Raw genomic sequence first — 17,594 nt, 5'->3', positions numbered from 1 at the left:
CCCAGTAAGTCATTTCCAGGGTATTCCAAATGAAATGTATCACCAAAACACTTGCACAAAAATGTCCATAACAACACTATTCACAATCGCCCCACACTAAAAATAACCCACAGGTCCATCAACACGAGAACAGATAACTAATACGGAGTAATATACAGTAATGAATGGACAAACTACTCACACAACAATTCAGATAAATCTCATAAATATTGCAGTAAGTGGGGTAAAAGACAAAACATAACATAGATGTATGTTACATCCTTACTAAAAAAATAGCAAATCAAATCCAGCAATATATAAAAAGAATGAAACGAGATTTATGATAGGAACACAAGGTTGGCCCAACATTCAGAAACGAATCACTGCAATTCGCCATGTTGAAAGACTCAAAAAACAAAATGTGATCACTTCAAGACACAGAAAAAGCATTTAACAGATGGCATCCCCCATCTATAATACAAACTCTGAACAAACTAAGACCAGAAAGAATTTTCTCCAACTTGATGAAAGGCATAGATAATAAAACTCGAGCTAACATCATACTCAAAGGAAAAAGACTGAAAGCCTTCCCTCTGAGAACAGGGACAAGGTAGAGATGTTCACTCTTACCACTTCTATTCAACAGTCACTGGGGCTTCTAGCAAGGCCACATGGTAAGGAAAAAGAAATAAAAGGCATTTAGATTGGAAAGAAAGAAGTAAAACAATCTTTATTTACAGGTGATATGATTATATCCAAAGAAAAACCTAAGGAATCTATCAAAATCTACAAGAAGTAGTAATTGAGTTTAGCAACATCATAGGATACAAGATCGATGTTAAAAAATCAGTTCTGGGATGGCTGGGTGGCTCAGTCAGTTAAGTGTCCAACTTTAGCTCAAGTTATGATCTCACGGTGAGTTCAAGCCCCGCATTGGGCTCTGCACTGATCGCCCAGAGCCTGGAGCCTGATTAGAATTCTGTATCTCCCTCTCTCTCTCTCTGCCCTTCTCCACTCATGCTCTGTCTCTCTCTCTCTCAAAAATAAATAAACATTAAAATTTTTTAAAAATAAAAAATCACTTCTGTTTCTATGTATTAGCAATGAGCAACTGAGAATCAAAAGTAAAAAAAAAAATTTTTTTTACAGCAACATCCAAAAACGTGAAATACTTACAGATGAATTTAACAAAATATTTGCAAGACTTGTGCAATGAAAACCTCAAAGCATTGCTAGGCAAATTCAAGAACACTTAAAGAGGTATACAATCCTAACGGATCAGAAAACTCAACGTTAGACTGTCAGTTCTCCCCAAATGCATCTGTAGACTCAACACCATCCCAATCAAAATCTCATCAGGCTTTGCCAGCTGATTCTAACATTTACACGGAAATTCAAACCTTAGAGAAAAGTAAGTTAGAGAACTTTCACTACTTACTTTACGACTTATTGTAGAGCTACAGTAGTGAGTGGTATTAGCATCAGGGTAGACACAGATAGCAATGGAAGAGAATAGAGTCCAACAATTGACCTACGATTATACGACCAATTAATTTTTTTTAATCTTTTTTCATTGAGATATAACTGACCTATAACATTATATCAGTTTCAGGTGTACCACATGATTTGGTATTTGTACAGACTGCAAAATGATAACCACAATAAGTCTAGTTAACATCCATCACTATGCAGTTACGAATTTTTTTTATTGCGATGAGAACTTTTAAGATTTACCCTTTTAGCACTTTTCAGTCAGGGGCGCCTGGGCGGCTCAGTCGGTTGAGCGTCTGACTTCGGCTCAGGTCATGATCTCGCGGTCCGTGAGTTCGAGCCCCACGTCGGGCTCCGTGCTGACAGCTCAGAGCCTGGAACGTGTTTCAGATTCTGTGTCTCCTTCTCTCTCTGACCCTCCCCCATTCATGCTCTGTCTCTCTCTTTCTGTCTCAAAAATAAGTAAACATTTAAAAAAAATTTAGCACTTTTCAATTATACAATACTGTATTATTATTGTCACCATGATGTATATTACATCCCCTTATCTTATTTATTTTACGACTAGAAGCTTACCCTTTTTGACTCCCTTGACCCATTTCACCCGCCCACCATCCTCTGTTGCAACCAGCAACTTTCAAATATACAATACAGTATTATTTTTTTTCCCAACATTTATTTATTTTTGGGACAGAGAGAGACAGAGCATGAACGGGGAAGGGGCAGAGAGAGAGGGAGACACAAAATCGGAAGCAGGTTCCAGGCTCTGAGCCATCAGCCCAGAGCCCAACGTGGGGCTCGAACTCCCGGTCCGCGAGATCGTGACCTGGCTGAAGTCGGACGCTTAACCGACTGCGCCACCCAGGCGCCCCTACAATACAGTATTATTAATTACAGCCACCCTGCTGTATGTTCCATCCCCAGAACTTCTTTATTTTACAACTGGAGTCTGTACCTTTTGATCATCTTCACCCATTTCACTCCCTCCTTCCCTCTCTGGCAACCACCAATCTGTCCTCTGTATCTATGAGGTTGGTTTTTGTTTTTTAGATTCCAAATATGAGAGAGATCACACGGATTTGTTCTTCTCTGTCTGACTTATATCACTTATCATAATGCCCTCGAGGTCCATCCACCTTGTCACAAATGGCCAGATTTCCTTCTTTTTATGGCTGCATGATATTCCATTGTACACATGTACCACGGCTTCTTTCTAAATTTTATTTAAATCCAAGTTAGTTAACATGTGGTGTAATAATGGTTTCAGGAGTAGAGTTTAGTGATTCATCACTTACATATAACACCCAGTGCTCATCCCAACAAGCGCCCTCTTTAAGGCCCATCATACATCCCTCAGTTTGTTCTCTATATTTAAGAGTCTCTTAATATATAGAGGGTTTGCCTCCCTCTCTGTTTTTATCTTATTTTTCCTTCCCTTCCCCTAAGTTCATCTGTTTTGCTTCTTAAATTCCACGGATGAGTGAAATCATGTGATATTTATCCTTCTCTGACTGACATTTTGCTTAGCATAATACATTCCAGTTCCAACCACGTTGTTGCAAATGGCAAAATTTCATTCTTTTCAATTTAATTGCCGAGTAATATTCCATTGTATGTATATATATACCACATCTTCTTTATCCATTCATCTGTCGATGGACCTGTGGGCTCTTTCCATAATTTGGCTATTTGATAGAGTTGCTATAAACATTGGGGTGCATATGTCCCTTCGAATCAGCATTTTTGTATCCTTTGGATAAATACCTAGGAGTACCATTGCTGGGTCATAGGGTAGTTCTACCTTTAATTTTTTGAGGAGGCTCCATCCTGTTTTCCAGAGTGGCTGCACCAGTTTGCATTCCCACCAGCAGGGCAAGAGGGTTCCCCTTTCTCTGCATCCTCGCCGACATCTGTTAGGTGCCACAGTTTCTTTATCCATTCATCCACTGATAGACCCTGGCTGGCTCGCACTTCTCGGCTATTGTAAATAATGCTACAATAAACATGGGGTGCATATATCTTTCAAGTTAGAATTTTCATTTCCTTTGGATAAATACTCAGATGTGGAATGCTAGGTCATATGGTACTTCGGTTTTTAATTTTTTTTGAGTAATCTCTTTTTTTTTAATTTTTTTTTTTAACGTTTATTTATTTTTGGGACAGAGAGAGACAGAGCATGAACGGGGGAGGGGCAGAGAGAGAGGGAGACACAGAATCGGAAACAGGCTCCAGGCTCTGAGCCATCAGCCCAGAGCCTGACTCGGGGCTCAAACTCACGGACCGTGAGATCGTGACCTGAGCTGAAGTCGGATGCCCAACCGACTGAGCCACCCAGGCGCCCCTTGAGTAATCTCAAAAAGCTTTCATAGTGACTGCAGCAATTTACATTCCCATCAACCGTGAACAAGGGCTCCTTTTCTTCCACATCCACACCAATGCTTGTTATTTCTTGTCTTTGAATACCAGCCATTCTAACCGGTGTGACAAGATATCTCAATGTGGATTTGATTTGCATTTCTCTGATTCGTGATGGTCAGCGCCTTTTCAGGTACCTGTTGCCCATTTGCATATCATCTTTGGAAGGCGTCCTTTCGGACCCTCTGCCGAACTGCCTGCCCAAGTAGCTGCACCATTTTCGCATTCCCAACAGCCATGAATGAGAGTTCCTTGGGTCCACATCCATGTGAGCACTTGGTATAGTCAGTGTTTGGATTTTAGCTGTTCTAACAGGTGTATAGTCATATCTTGTTCTTTTAATTCGCAATTGCCTAATGACTTACGAAGTCGAGCATCTTTTCATATATTCACTTGCCTTCTGCTTATCTTCTTTGATGAGGTGTCTTTGGAGCTCTTTTGCCCGCTTTTTAATTGGGCAAAATAGTGGGGGTAGTATTGGCATCAGTATGTTTATTTTCATATTGTTGAGTTATAAGAGTTCTTTGTCTGGGTTGGATACAAGTGCTTTATCAGACATGTGTTTTTGCGAATATTTTCTGCTGGGTTGTGGCTTGTCTTTTCATTCTCTTTACAGTGTCTTTCACAAAGCAAGCATTTAAAATTTTCTTTTATGGGTTGGGTTTTTGGTATCGTATCTAAAATGTCCTCACCAAAGCCATAGGTTTATGTCCTATGTTATCTTTTAAAAGTTTTATAATTTTGCATCTTACGTTTAGGTCTATGATCCATTTCAAGTCAATCTTTATGAAAGGTGTAAGGTCAGTGTCTAGAATATATATGTATATATTCTATATATATTTCTATATTCTATATATATATTCTATATATATATTTTTATATATTCTATATAACCCATATATATATGTATATATATTATTTATTTATCTATTTATTTATTTATTTATTTATTTATTTATTTTGGCATGTGAATGTGCCATACTTCCAGCATCATTTGTTGAAAAAACTACCTTTCTCCATCGAATTGCCTTTGTTCCTTTGTCAAAAATCAATGGACTATATTCATGGGGGTTTATTTCTGGGCTCTATTCTATTCCATTGTTCTCTGTGCCTAATCTGTCCCTAATACCACACTTTTTTAATTACTGGAGTTTTATTAGTCATTTGATTTTTGACAATGGCTCCAAAATAGTTCAGTGGGGGTAAGGCTATCCTTACCCTTCATTTGTTTTAACAAATGAAGCTGAAACAACCCATGTCCTTATGGGGGAAAAAAAATGAATAAATCTGTCCCGTATTTCATACCAGGTACAAAAAGCTAATTCAAAATGGATCTTAGACCCAAATATAAAAGATAAAGCTATAAGACTACTATAGGAGGGGCGCCTGGGTGGCTCAGTTGGTTAAGCATCCGACTTTGGCACATGTCATGATCTCACGGTTTGTGAGTTCGAGCCCCATGTAGGGCTCTGTGCTGACAGCTCAGAGCCTGGAGCCTGCTTACAATTTCTGTGTCTCCCTCTTTCTTACCCTCCCCTATTCATGCTCTGTCTCTCTCTCAAAAATAAATAAACATTAAAAATTTTTTTTAATTAAAAAAAATAAAACTGCTAGAGGAAAACATAGGAGACAACTTTTGAAAACTGGGGGTAAGCAGAGATTTCTGAGATAAGACACAAAAAGTACAAACCCTAGAAGAGAAAAATTGATACACTGCATTTCATTAGTATTAAAACCTTTACCCTTTCAAGAGCATAGTTAAGAAAATAAAAGGGCAAGGGGCGCCTGGGTGGCGCAGTCGGTTGGGCGTCCGACTTCAGCCAGGTCACGATCTCGCGGTCCGTGAGTTCGAGCCCCGCGTCAGGCTCCGGGCTGACAGCTCGGAGCCTGGGGCCTGTTTCGGATTCTGTGTCTCCCTCTCTCTCTGACCCTCCCCCGTTCATGCTCTGTCTCTCTCTGTCTCAAAAATAAATAAACGTTGGAAAAAAAAAAAAAAAAAGAAAAGAAAAGGGCAAGCCTAAGCTTGGAAAAAGATACTACAAATACATTTATCTGACAAAGAAATTGTATCTCAAATATGTAAAAAGTTCTTACAGCCCACTAAAAAAAAGACGAGCAACCCAATTGTAAACTAGGCAAAAGATTTCAATAGTCACTCCAGAAAAGAAGATATGCAAAAGGCCAATAAGCACAAGAAAAGATGCCTAACATCATTAGTTATCAGAATGATGCAAGTTAGAGCCACAATGAGGTAACATTACATGGCCACTAAAATGGCTCAGATTACAAAAGATTAACACTACTAAGCATTGAAGGTGTGCAGCAACTGGAACTTTCATGCACTGCTAATGGGAATATAAAATGGCGCAACCACTTAATAATTTAGTAGTTTCTGGGGCACCTGGGTGGCTCTGTCAGTTAAGCACCCAACCCTTGATTTCAGCTCAGGTCGTGATCTCACGGTTCATGGGATTGAGCCTCGAGTCGGGCTCTGTGCTGCCAGCACAGAGCCTGCTTGGGATTCTCTCTCCTTCTCTCTCTGCCCCTTCCCCACTCATGCTCTCTCTCTCTCTCTCAATAAATAAATAAACTTAAAAAATAATTTAGTAGTTTCTTATAAAGTGAAACAAAAATCTTACCAGATGGCTGAGCAATTCTTCTCTTTGGTATCGACTACAGACAAATGGACACATGTGCCCACAAAAAACCCAGCACACAGGCATCCGTAGCCGTTTTTTTTTGTCAATGACCGAGAAAGCTCCAATGTCCATAATGGGAGAACAGAAAAGCAAATCGTGCTGTACTAACACAATGAAACTACCGTTCCACAGTAATATAGAAATACTGGTCCGGGGATGAATATCTAATACATTTTGCTGAGTGAAAGAAGTCAGACACAAGAGTACGTATTTTTTGTTTCACTTATATGAAACTCCAGAAAAGACAAATCTAATCTATAAGGTCAGAACCCAGATCGGTGATTCCCTTGGGCCAAGATGGGAATGGGGAATTGACTGAGAAGGGACACGTGGAAATTCTTTTGTATAGTATGAATGTCCTCTATCTTGATTATGGCGGTCTAACATGGCGCATAAATTCATCAAGGGGCGCCTGGGTGGCTCAGTTGGTTGAGTTGGAGCCCCGCATTGGGCTCTCTGCTCTCAGTACGGAGCCTGCTTCAGATCCTCTGTCTCCCCGCCCCCTCTCTCTGCCTCTCCCCCACTCCCTCTCTCTCTCAAATAAATAAATAAATAAATAAATAAATAAATAAATAAATTTGTCAAGATCCATCGAAATATACACTTTAAATGGGTACATTTTGTTGTATTAAAGTATACCTCAACAAGGCTAATATTTTTAAACAAAAATATGCGATCAGAGGAAAATATAATGTTGTACTTTAAATACATCTTATATTTTAAGCCTATTCAAATTTGCCTATTAAAAGCCTATAAAGGTATTATGGAAGAGACATGTCTTGGGACAACATATGATGAGTCAACTAGCATTCCAGAAATGAAGGTAATAAGCAAGGTAAAGGCAGAGGACATTTTGGGTCAGCAAGTTGGGGGCCTGATGAGCAAAGCATACAGCTCCTGGGATACCCTAGAACAGAACGCCTAAAGCAAGGGATTTGTTTCAACACCGGCAGGTCTGGATTCAAATCCCGGCACCTCCACTTACTCGTTAACCTCTCCATGACTCCATTTACTCATCCGGAAAGGGGGCTGTTACTAGGATTCAACAAAATCTGATGTGTTTAGATGTACAAAATGCCTGCCACTCAGCATCTGCCCCATAAAGGAGCCAGGTTTTATTGTGTGGAGGAAACAAAATTGGTGTACTAACCCCAGAAGGTAAGGAAAAGGAGTCTTTCCCTTTTATGGACACATAGCCAACCCCTTCTCCGAGATCCTATGATATCCTACGTACATGTCTCTCGGAGGACCAGTCACAGGCATGGTGTGTAAATGATCTATTTATGTATCTGCTGTCCCACTGCCTGCTAGACAGTGGGATTAGAGCTGTACCTTGCACGCAGTAGACCCTCTGTTTATACAGTAGTCCCTCCTTATCCATGGGGGATACATCCCAAGGTCCCCAGTGGATGCCTGAAACCCTGGGTCGTACTGAACCCTTTGTACACTCTGTGTTTTCCTATACATACATACCCACGATAAAGTGTAACTTATCACTTGGGCACGGTAAGAGATTAACAGCAATAACTGATAATGAAATAGAACAATTATAACAATATACTGTCATGAAAGTTATGTAAATGTGGTCTCGCTTTCTCTCAAAGGATCTGATTGTCCTGTACTCACCCTTCCTGTGATGATATGAGCTGATAAAATGGCTACGTGATGAGATGGAAGTAAGTGAATGACGCAGCCATGGTGACATAGCATCGGGCTGCTACTGACCTTCTGATTCTACATCAGAAAGAGGATCGGCTGCTTCCGGTGGGTGGTTGACTTGGGGTAACTGAAACCACAGAAAAAAACCGACGCAGGGTGGACACGACTGTATTCCAAGAGTGAGCCTTCGTAGGAAGCGTTGGCGCGCCCTCTGGAGGCCAAGGGAAGAACTATGACGGTACCAATCATCTTCCTTTGTAGGTGTCCCCACAAGCTTACCCAAGCCCACGGCCCAGCTCATCTTGCAGCCTTTTCTTTTTTTTTCTTTTTTATGTTTTTATTTATTTTTTGAAGGAGACAGAGAGAGACAGAGAGACAGAGCATGAGTGGGGGAGGAGCAGAGAGAGAGGGAGACAAAGAATTCGAAGCAGGCTCCAGGCTCTAAGCTGTCAGCACAGAGCCTGATGCGGGGCTCAAACTCACGAACTGTGAGATCATGACCTGAGCCAAACTGGGTCGCTCACCGGACTGAGCCACCCAGGTGCCCCTGACAGCCTTTTCTTGATGGTAGTGCTGTGAGAGTAGATTTCTGCTGAATCCTGTAGTTTTTATGCAGAGCCCAATCCTGGACCCCACCACCTGCCTCTTGCCACCTGCCTGGTGGGGCTTGAGGGGTATCTGCCTCTCTAGCCCACCTGCTGGTACTCCTGCCCTCCCCAACTTCCCCCTGGTAAGTTATAGTTCCAGCTGGCCCCAGGCTGTGGCAGCCATGAATGCCCTTGGAAGAAGCTGGTCTCTCCTTCCTCTGAAATGGCAACTCCCTCCTCTAACCTACGAACTCACATGGATCTATTTCTATCACAGGACACTCTAAGTGCTGTATTACAATTATTTGCTAGGGATACCTGAGTGGTTCAGTTGGCTAAGCGTCTGACTTCGGCTCAGGTCATGATCTCGGAGTTCGTGAGTTTGAGCCCCACATTCAAGCTGGCAGTGAGGAGCCTACTTGGGATTCTCTTTCTCCTCCTTCTCTGCCCCTCCCCTGCTTGCTCCCTCTCTCTCCACCCATTCTGGTAAATACACTAAAAACAAACACAAAAACAAAAACAATTATTTGTTAGCATAACTGCCTGCTCCCTCCTGGATGAGGTCTTTGAAGACAGGGGCTGTGCCTTTGTCTTTGTCTCTTCAGAACTTAACCATATAAATCCTCAATAAATACTTGTTACATGTGTGGACAGATGGATGTCAAAATTCCATCTTCTTGCCTTCCTTTACCCTACCCCCTTCGAAGATATTCCAGAATAAATTAATAAATCTCCATCGCTATCTGCCATTACCGTAATTAAGATAACATTATTGGCTGTGACAGTTAAGCCCAAAATCTCAGTGGCTCACACTGAGCCACTGAATTTTATGGCTCACTCATGGGAAGCTCAAAGCAGGTTTCCCACTCAGTGGATGGCACCTTCCAGACATTGGCTCTGTCCTCCCCTATAGCCTTGGAGTTGTCAGTATTCAGTGTGTGGCCTGGGAGACAAGGCAGAGGCTTTTATTTTTAATGGTTATTTATTTATTTTGAGAGTTTAAGCACAAGCAGGGGAGGGGCAGAGGTAGAGGGAGAGAAAGAATCTTAAGCAGGCTTCATAGGGCTCGATCTCATGAACCATGAGATCATGATCTGAGCCGAAATCTAGAGTCAGATGCCTAACCAACTGAGCCACCCAGGTGCCCCACAGGGTGGAGGTTTTTACGGGCAAGGTCTGGAATTGACATACGTCACTTGGGCTGATAGTCTATTGACTACCATTCAGTCCCACAGTACCCTAACTCTAGGTGAGGTGGAGAAATGTATTTTGGTTGTGTGTGCTCAGAGAGAAAGCAAATGGGTTTGCTTTGTGGCCAGCCAGTCTCTGCCACACCACCTACATGGGAATTGTTTTACTAATTGAAAGATGTGGGAATTTATATTCTGTCATTTACATGGGTGGAATATTTTTTGCTTTTCCATGGGTAGAATATTTTAATATCAGAATGGCTTTTTAAAAATTTTTTTTTCAACGTTTATTTTTATTTTTATTTTTGGGACAGAGAGAGACAGAGCATGAACGGGGGAGGGGCAGAGAGAGAGGGAGACACAGAATTGGAAACAGGCTCCAGGCTCTGAGCCGTCAGCCCAGAGCCCGACGCGGGGCTCGAACTCACAGACCGCGAGATCGTGACCTGGCTGAAGTCGGACGCTTAACCGACTGCGCCACCCAGGCGCCCCCAGAATGGCTTTTTAGAGCAGAGAGGAGTACTTCCCATCACTTGTACGGGAATTCACGCTTTTATTAAACACAACAGAATTTAAATAAACCGCATTTGGAGAATAATTGTTCATAAATGTTTGAACACTGATTACAAACTGAATTCAATAAATATCCTAGGGGTGCCTGGGTGGCTCCGTCGGTTAAGGGTCCAAGTCTTGATTTCGGCTCAGGTCCATGATCTCATGGTCTCTCTCTCTCTCTCTCTCTCCCTCTCCCTCTGCCCCTTCCCTGCTCGTGCATGCATGTACCCGCGGGCAGCCTCCACTCTCTGTCTCTAAAAAGCAAACAAATAAATATCCTAAACAATTTAAACCAAAATTATAGTCTGATCACAACTGATTATTTGAAGCTTTCAATACACAAAGTACGGCCCACTCTCTGCTTTCATAAATACTTTTATTGGCACACAACATGGCTCTCATGGCCAACAGCCACGCCCTTCATTTGGATGCTGTCCGTGGCTGCTTTTGCTCTACAACAGCAGAGCTGAGCAGTTGCAACACATCCCGCGTAGCCAGCAAAGCTGAAAATATTTACTATTGGGCCCTTCACGAAAAAGATCTAAGGGAGTCTGGCTGGTCGGTGGTAGAGACTCTTAAAATTGGGGTTGTATTGGGTATAGAGATTACTTAAAAATAAAATCTTTTGGGGCGCCTGAGTGGCTCAGTCGGTTAAGCGTCCAACTTCGGCTCAGGTCATGATCTCGCGGTCCGTGAGTTCGAGCCCCGCATCGGGCTCTGTGCTGAGAGCCTGGTGCCTGTTTCAGATTCTGTGTCTCCCTCTCTCTGACCCTCCCCCGCTGATGCTCTGTCTCAAAAATGAAATAAAAACGTTAAAAAAAATTTTTTTTTAAATAAAATCTTTTTAAAAAGGAAAGGAAAAGACCTAGACTGTTACAAAAATATCCACAAATCCAATAGCTACTACATTTACATTGATACGTGCTTTAAAACACCAGCCCCACGGGGCACACGGGTGGCTCAGTCAGCTAAGTGTCGGACTTTGGCTCAGGTCTCATGGTTTATGGGTCTGAGCCCCATGTCAGGCTCTGTGCTGATCATGCAGAGCCTGGGTAGCTCATTTGGTTAAGCATCCCACTTAGGCTTGTGAGTCATGATCTCACGGTCTCACGGTTCTTGGGTTCAAGATCTCATGGTTTGTGTGTTCAAGCCCTGCGTCGGTCAGCTTGGAGCCTGGAGCCTGCTTCAGATTCTGTGCCGCCCTCGCTGTCTGCCCCTCCCCCGCTCATGCTCTGTCTCTCTCTCTCAAAAAATAATAATAATAAACAAATAAATAAATATCAGTACCACGGGATCATCTTCTAATCATCACCTTTACACTTCTTTTACCTTTATAGAAGAATTATGGTGGTGATTATTTTGACAGCTTCTAGGAATACAGCAAGAGGCCTTGAAAAATGAGGGGGAAGAGAGGGAAAAGGTCAGAAAAAGAGAAGAGGGGAAGGGAGGAGGGGAGAAAGCACCCTTGCTTTCTGAGGACTCATTTTAATTGAGCAGGATGACTAGAGGTTTCATCTCCCAGAACTCAAGGACTAACATCGAGGCAGCTAGTCTCTCCTTCTGGAGACTTATCTCATCCTTCATCTTGCAACACAGTTTCAGGTTTCTTTCTACTTTGTGACTTTGCGTGACCCCCAAGGCCACCCATCCTGGTCGCCTCTCACCTGCTCACGCTTCCTGTACTCACCCATCCCCACTTGCAAACATAGAGAACACGTTGGACATCGTTTTATAAACAGACAGAGACTTAAGAAATAAGAGATCCATACATCACACTCTCCCTACCACTGAAATACGTTTAAAACACTGTCTTTTTGTATATACTTCATATAAACTTTCCCACATATCACTATAGCCTCAGGTCTTTTTAGGCTAAACTTGCTCTTATCAACTACAATTATTATTCAGCTTGACTCACAAATTGTGATGAGTGGCCAACGGTTGCACGCAGACCCTTTGTTCTGTTAGCACTTCCCGCCCCTCTGGCCCACCCCATATCCCTGTAACCTTCTGATGTTGGAGGCCAACAGCAGGGTAGGTCAAGCCCATCCTTGTCTTCTCCTCCCTGGACATGGAATCCATTACCTCCTCTCTCTCTTTTTTTTTTCTTAACGTTTACTTATTTTTGAGAGAGAGACAGAGTACCAGCGGGGGAGGGGCAGAGAGAGGGAGGGAGACACAGAATGTGAAGCAGGCTCCAGGCTCTGAGCTGTCAGCACACAGCCCAACACGGGACTCGAACTCATGAGCCGTGAGATCATGACCTGAGCCTAAGTTGAATGCTCAACCGACTGAGCCACCCAGGCGCCCCTGGAATCCGTTAACCTTCTAATGGAGTCCTGATTGCCTTTAGTGCAGAATTATATTAAAGTACAAAAGCTGGGTACGTAGAAATGAAGCTAAATAATAATAATCTTCTGCTGTCATTTTTGAAGTTATAGACCTAGAAAAGAAGGGTCTTTCGAATGTGTGATTGCTCACATTCCAAATTAATGGGGTTTTTTTGTGTTTTTTTTTTTAATCCTAAAAAGACAGCAATCTTGAAAACCTGACTTGACGGAGAGAAAAAAGGTTCTGATTTCCAAAAGCCTCCCTCCCATTACTTATCAACAGCAGAGCTTGGAGGGTGGAGAGTGGATCATTCATATAAACTACAGTGTAAAGGGAATGCAGATCTGGCCTAAGGAAGGGGTGATTTCACTCCCTGGGACAAAAAGGAGCCTCTAGGTAGGTCTAAGAGGGAGGGAGAAGGCAGCTGGCAAAAGAGAGCGAGAGGGCAGGAGGTGAGTCCTAAGAATCTCTTCCTCTCTCCCTCCTGTGGCTGAATATGGAGAGGGGAGATCAAGTCCCCTAAGCGCAAAATACTGTGGTATTTGAGGGTGGGGGTGCTTCAAACAGGTGCCCCCCCCCCCCCCGCCCCGCTTCCAGGCACTCGGGCAGATCTTGGGAAGGCTTGAAGGCCTCTGCCAGGGAAAACAGTGTGCCCATGTTGAGGGCTGGGATGGGACAGCTCCAGGACCCAGAGGCGCTCGTGGTCCCAGAAGGATAACCCAGGCGCTGACTTCCTCTGCAAGGTGCAAAGGGAATCTGAGGAAGAGGCACATAGGCAGGACTTATAAGCCAGGCAACCAGGCCTCGAGGATAGCAGTGCCAGCAACCACGAGGTGAGGGCAAGTGAGCACAGGGCCACGGGAGTGCTGGGCTTGGGGCCGAAGACATCAGCAGGTCCTGAGTTCCTGGAGCCATCCACACACCAGTAAGGGATCCAGGGGTGCCCCAGACACAGCCCTAGGCCAGAGACCACCCTCAGCCTCTGGTCTCCCAGGAAGGAAGGATGGGAGGGAAGACTCCTTCAAAGAAGAGGCCTGATGAGAGTCTTAAATCTGGAAACTAAATATTTGCAAAAGCCTCTTTTAAACGAGGAGAAACCCAGGGCCTTTAATCTGCACGTTACCACTCCCAATGCTCAGTTCCCATCCTCAGTGGATTGGGGGCATGGCAGGGTAAGCCAGGACGAACATCTGCCTGGGCCAATGCCTCGTCCCCCAGCGCCTTGTCTTCTGTGTAAGTCGTGCCTCCCTGCTGGACGGGCCGCGTAGGCTGCCGCGCTCCGCCAGCTGAGCTCCACGGGCCCCGCAGAGCAGCGGGGCCGCAGGGCGCTTTGACCGTGGCTCGCGCTGTACTTTGGGCACCTGGCCTCTAGAGGGCGCGCCGACACCTCCACTGGCCAAGCCAGCCTCGCAGTTTTTCCAGCCTCATTGAAACCTGTGTTCCCGGTCCTCATTCTTACCAGCTTATCACAGCTTCACTGATACTTTTGTCGGGCTCTACTTCTGCAGGCGGTGCTGCAGTTCGGAACGGCTTTTTTCCTCTCTCAAACTTAAGTTATAATATGACGTGGTCGCTAAATACTCGTGTTCCATCCCACCCTGGAGATTTTCATAACCCTACACACCCACGCGCGCGCACACACAAGCCTTTAAGAATGATTCTGGAAGGCCTGTGTGCCCACGCGGCCGTTCTCCAGGACGTCCTGGGACAACCTGGGACAGCCCCATTCATTTCTGAGCTCAGTCTGCCCAGAGCCTCTCACCTGGTGAGTTACTGCCCCCGAGGATGGGAAGGGAGCTGCCTTTATAGACACTCCCTGCCAGGTCTCCATTTTCTGCATTTTTTTCCCCCTCCCTCCCAACTCCAGAAATTACTTGGGATTTAATGCCGTCTAGGAGTATTTGCTTTCCAAAAGGAGAAATGGGGGAACAAAGCAATGCTTAACTCCAAGAGATGACTCACTCCTCGTGCAAGCATCAGAGAGCCGGGAAACCTGTGTCTGGGTGATGCCACCTCCCCGGGGCCCCTCCCAACCCAGGCCGCTGCCTTTCCCACCCACACTATCTGAGTGGTTCACCTGGGTGTTCAGGCAGATGGAAGACCTGATCGCGAGAAGGTCCACTAAACTTGGCAGCGTTTATCAGCTGTGTACTGGGAAGGCTATTCTAAGCCCTTACACGGAGTAGATGCAATTATCCCCAGCTGACAGATTAAGCAAGCGGGATCCAGAAGGTTAAGTGAGTTAAGCAGCAGAGTGGCTGTGACCCAGGTGTCTGGCCCCAGAGCCCTCCTCCGAATACGCCACCTCGCCTCCTCCAGGGCAAGAGATAGAAACGGGGACCCTCCAGTTGCCTCCTGTCCCCACCTCAGTCTGTCCTGGGGGGCAGGGAGAGTCTGGGGAAGAGCCGCCCTGGAGCGGACCCCCCCCCCCACCACTGTGACTAGGAAGAGGGATTCGGGTACCCCTGGCCAGGGATGGGTACGGGAGCCTAGGGAGGCCAGGTTTGTACCTTGTGAGGGACAGCTGCTGAGGCTCCTGGTCTTTTGGACGCGAAGGTTTCCGGAGGTCCTGCCACACGTGGGTAAATTAGACTCGTGCGTTTTCAAGAGTTCTCTGTCGCCAGAGAGCAGCGCACGAGGACCCACTGCTCCACCTCTGTCTTTTGTTGCAAGTAATCTCACCTCAATCTGATCAAGGCTCCAGATCTAACTCTCTGCTGATGAGAAGCGTGGGAGGTAGAGGAAGAACATGTAAAAGGACTCCAGAGGGTTGAAACCAGCAAAATCCAGATGTACAAGCTGCCATAGGGCAAAAACCCAGCTTTGTCCAAATAAACGCATGGTAGGGGAACATAGAGAGGCGGGGGGAATCCCTACAAGACAAATCGACCAAGTGCAATACGCCCACTGTGTTTGGATCCTAATTTGAACAAAATCACTCTCTCTCTCTCTTTTTTAATGCTTATTTATTTTTGAGGGAGGGAGACAAAGCATAAGGGGGGGAGGGTGTAGAAAGACAGGGAGACACAGAATCCGAAGCAGGCTCCAGGCTATCAGCGCAGAGCCCAATGCGGGGTTCGAACTCACAGACTGTGAGATCATGATGGGAGCCGAAGTCAGACGCCTAACCGACTGAGCCACCCATGCGCCCCTTAATGTTTATTTTTGAGAGAGAGAGAGAAAGAGAGAGGGAGGGTGGGAGTAGAGGAGGGGCAGAGAGAGAGAGGGAGAGAGAATCCCAAGCAGGCTCTGCATAGTCAACACAGAGCCCAATGCAGGGCTTGAACTCAGGAACCGCGAGAGCACGACCTGAGCCAAAATCAAGAATCAGATGTTCAACTGACTGAGCTACCCGGGCGCCCTAGGTTATGCTTTTTTTTTTTTTTTAAAGAACTTTTACATTTACATTTAATGATACACACAGAAATATTTATATATGAAATATGATGTATTTGCTTAAAAACTGTTGGGGAAGGAGAGTAGGTAGTAACATAGAGATAAAACAAGAGTGGCCATGAGTTACTAATTGTCGAAAGTAGGGGATAGGTACATGGGGTTTTATCTCTGCTTTTATGTAGAAATTTTAAAAACTAGGCACATGAAGAATCAATTCCCCTATTTGCAGCCCAGCCCCCGGGGCTTGAATCTCCCCATACGGAACCAGGCCTCTCCCACCATCAGGAGCCGTGTTTTCCCCAAATTTCTGCCACTCTCAGGAAAGCCAGGGTGCTTCTACATCTCCTAAAGCCCTGGGCTGGCTCCCTGACTCCCTGAGAAGCCAGATTTCTAGAAGTAACCCAGCCATTCTTAACTACCCCGAAACAGTGAGGATGCCTGAGCCCTGTGGAGACCAAACCCGCACTGCGACCAGCTTCTAACAGTGAGCACCTGCTGAGTATCCCCTCGCTCCTGGTTCTGTGCTCATTTAACACAGCGATTCAGCAGGTGAGCACATCGGGCTTGGAGGACAGAAATAGCTTGCATAGGGCACCCATGCATCCAGTTTGCTCAGGACTGCCCAGGTATTAGCACTGAAAGTCCTGTGTCCTAAAAAAAAAAACAAAAACAAAAACAAAAACAAAAACAAAAAACCTCCTCAGCCCCAGGCAAACCTGAACGGTCGGTCACCCCGAGTTTGCTCCTAAGGGGCCCAAGGTCTTTCCACCGCGAAACAAGCCTTTCCCAAGTTAATGAGTAGAATGTTCTCAACGTTAACTGCTTTCCCATACGCATTTTTTTTTTTTTTTTTTTTAGTGGCAACCAATTAAAACATAAATGTAGTAGGGGCGCCTGGCTGGCTCAGTCGGAAGAATGTGCGACCCTTGATGTCGGGGTTGGGGGTTCAAGTCCCGCGCTGGGTGTAGAGATTACTTAAAAATAAAGTCTTCAAAACTAAACTAAGTGAACAAGTTAATATTAATGGAAAACTGAGCAGATAATGATGAATGTTAATTTGGCAGCCTATTTTTCTGTGTGAGCCTCACAGACTTGAGGCTCCTCCATTAGGTAGTGCTTTCCTAAGCACTGAACGTTGCCAGAGTCTGGAGACACCCACAGTGCAGGGCAAAGGTCCCTCGTTCCGGACGCCTCCGGCTACACACGCCAAGCCATACAGGACCTCAAGGGAATTTCTGCTCGGCTTTTGAAATACAGACCCAAACCGAAGCACGGCCTGCAGGCTTTTGGAA

At 44.8% G+C, this 17,594-nt stretch overlaps 1 protein-coding gene across 1 annotated transcript in view; it reads right to left on the bottom strand.

Moving 5' to 3' along the window:
• CC1H2orf76 (chromosome C1 C2orf76 homolog) overlaps positions 1–8,338 on the bottom strand; it is a 92,605-nt gene extending 84,267 nt beyond the window's left edge. Inside the window, exon 1 of the mRNA XM_045033679.1 lies at positions 8,211–8,338. Coding sequence (XP_044889614.1) covers positions 8,211–8,294 — 84 coding nt within the window. The 5' untranslated portion in view covers positions 8,295–8,338. The remainder of the gene's footprint in view (positions 1–8,210) is intronic.
• Positions 8,339–17,594: the final 9,256 nt, after the last annotated feature.

The sequence above is a fragment of the Felis catus genome, chromosome C1, assembly GCF_018350175.1.
Source record: "Felis catus isolate Fca126 chromosome C1, F.catus_Fca126_mat1.0, whole genome shotgun sequence".
Taxonomy (NCBI): domain Eukaryota; kingdom Metazoa; phylum Chordata; class Mammalia; order Carnivora; family Felidae; genus Felis; species Felis catus.
This window is presented reverse-complemented; position numbering and strand designations above follow the sequence as displayed.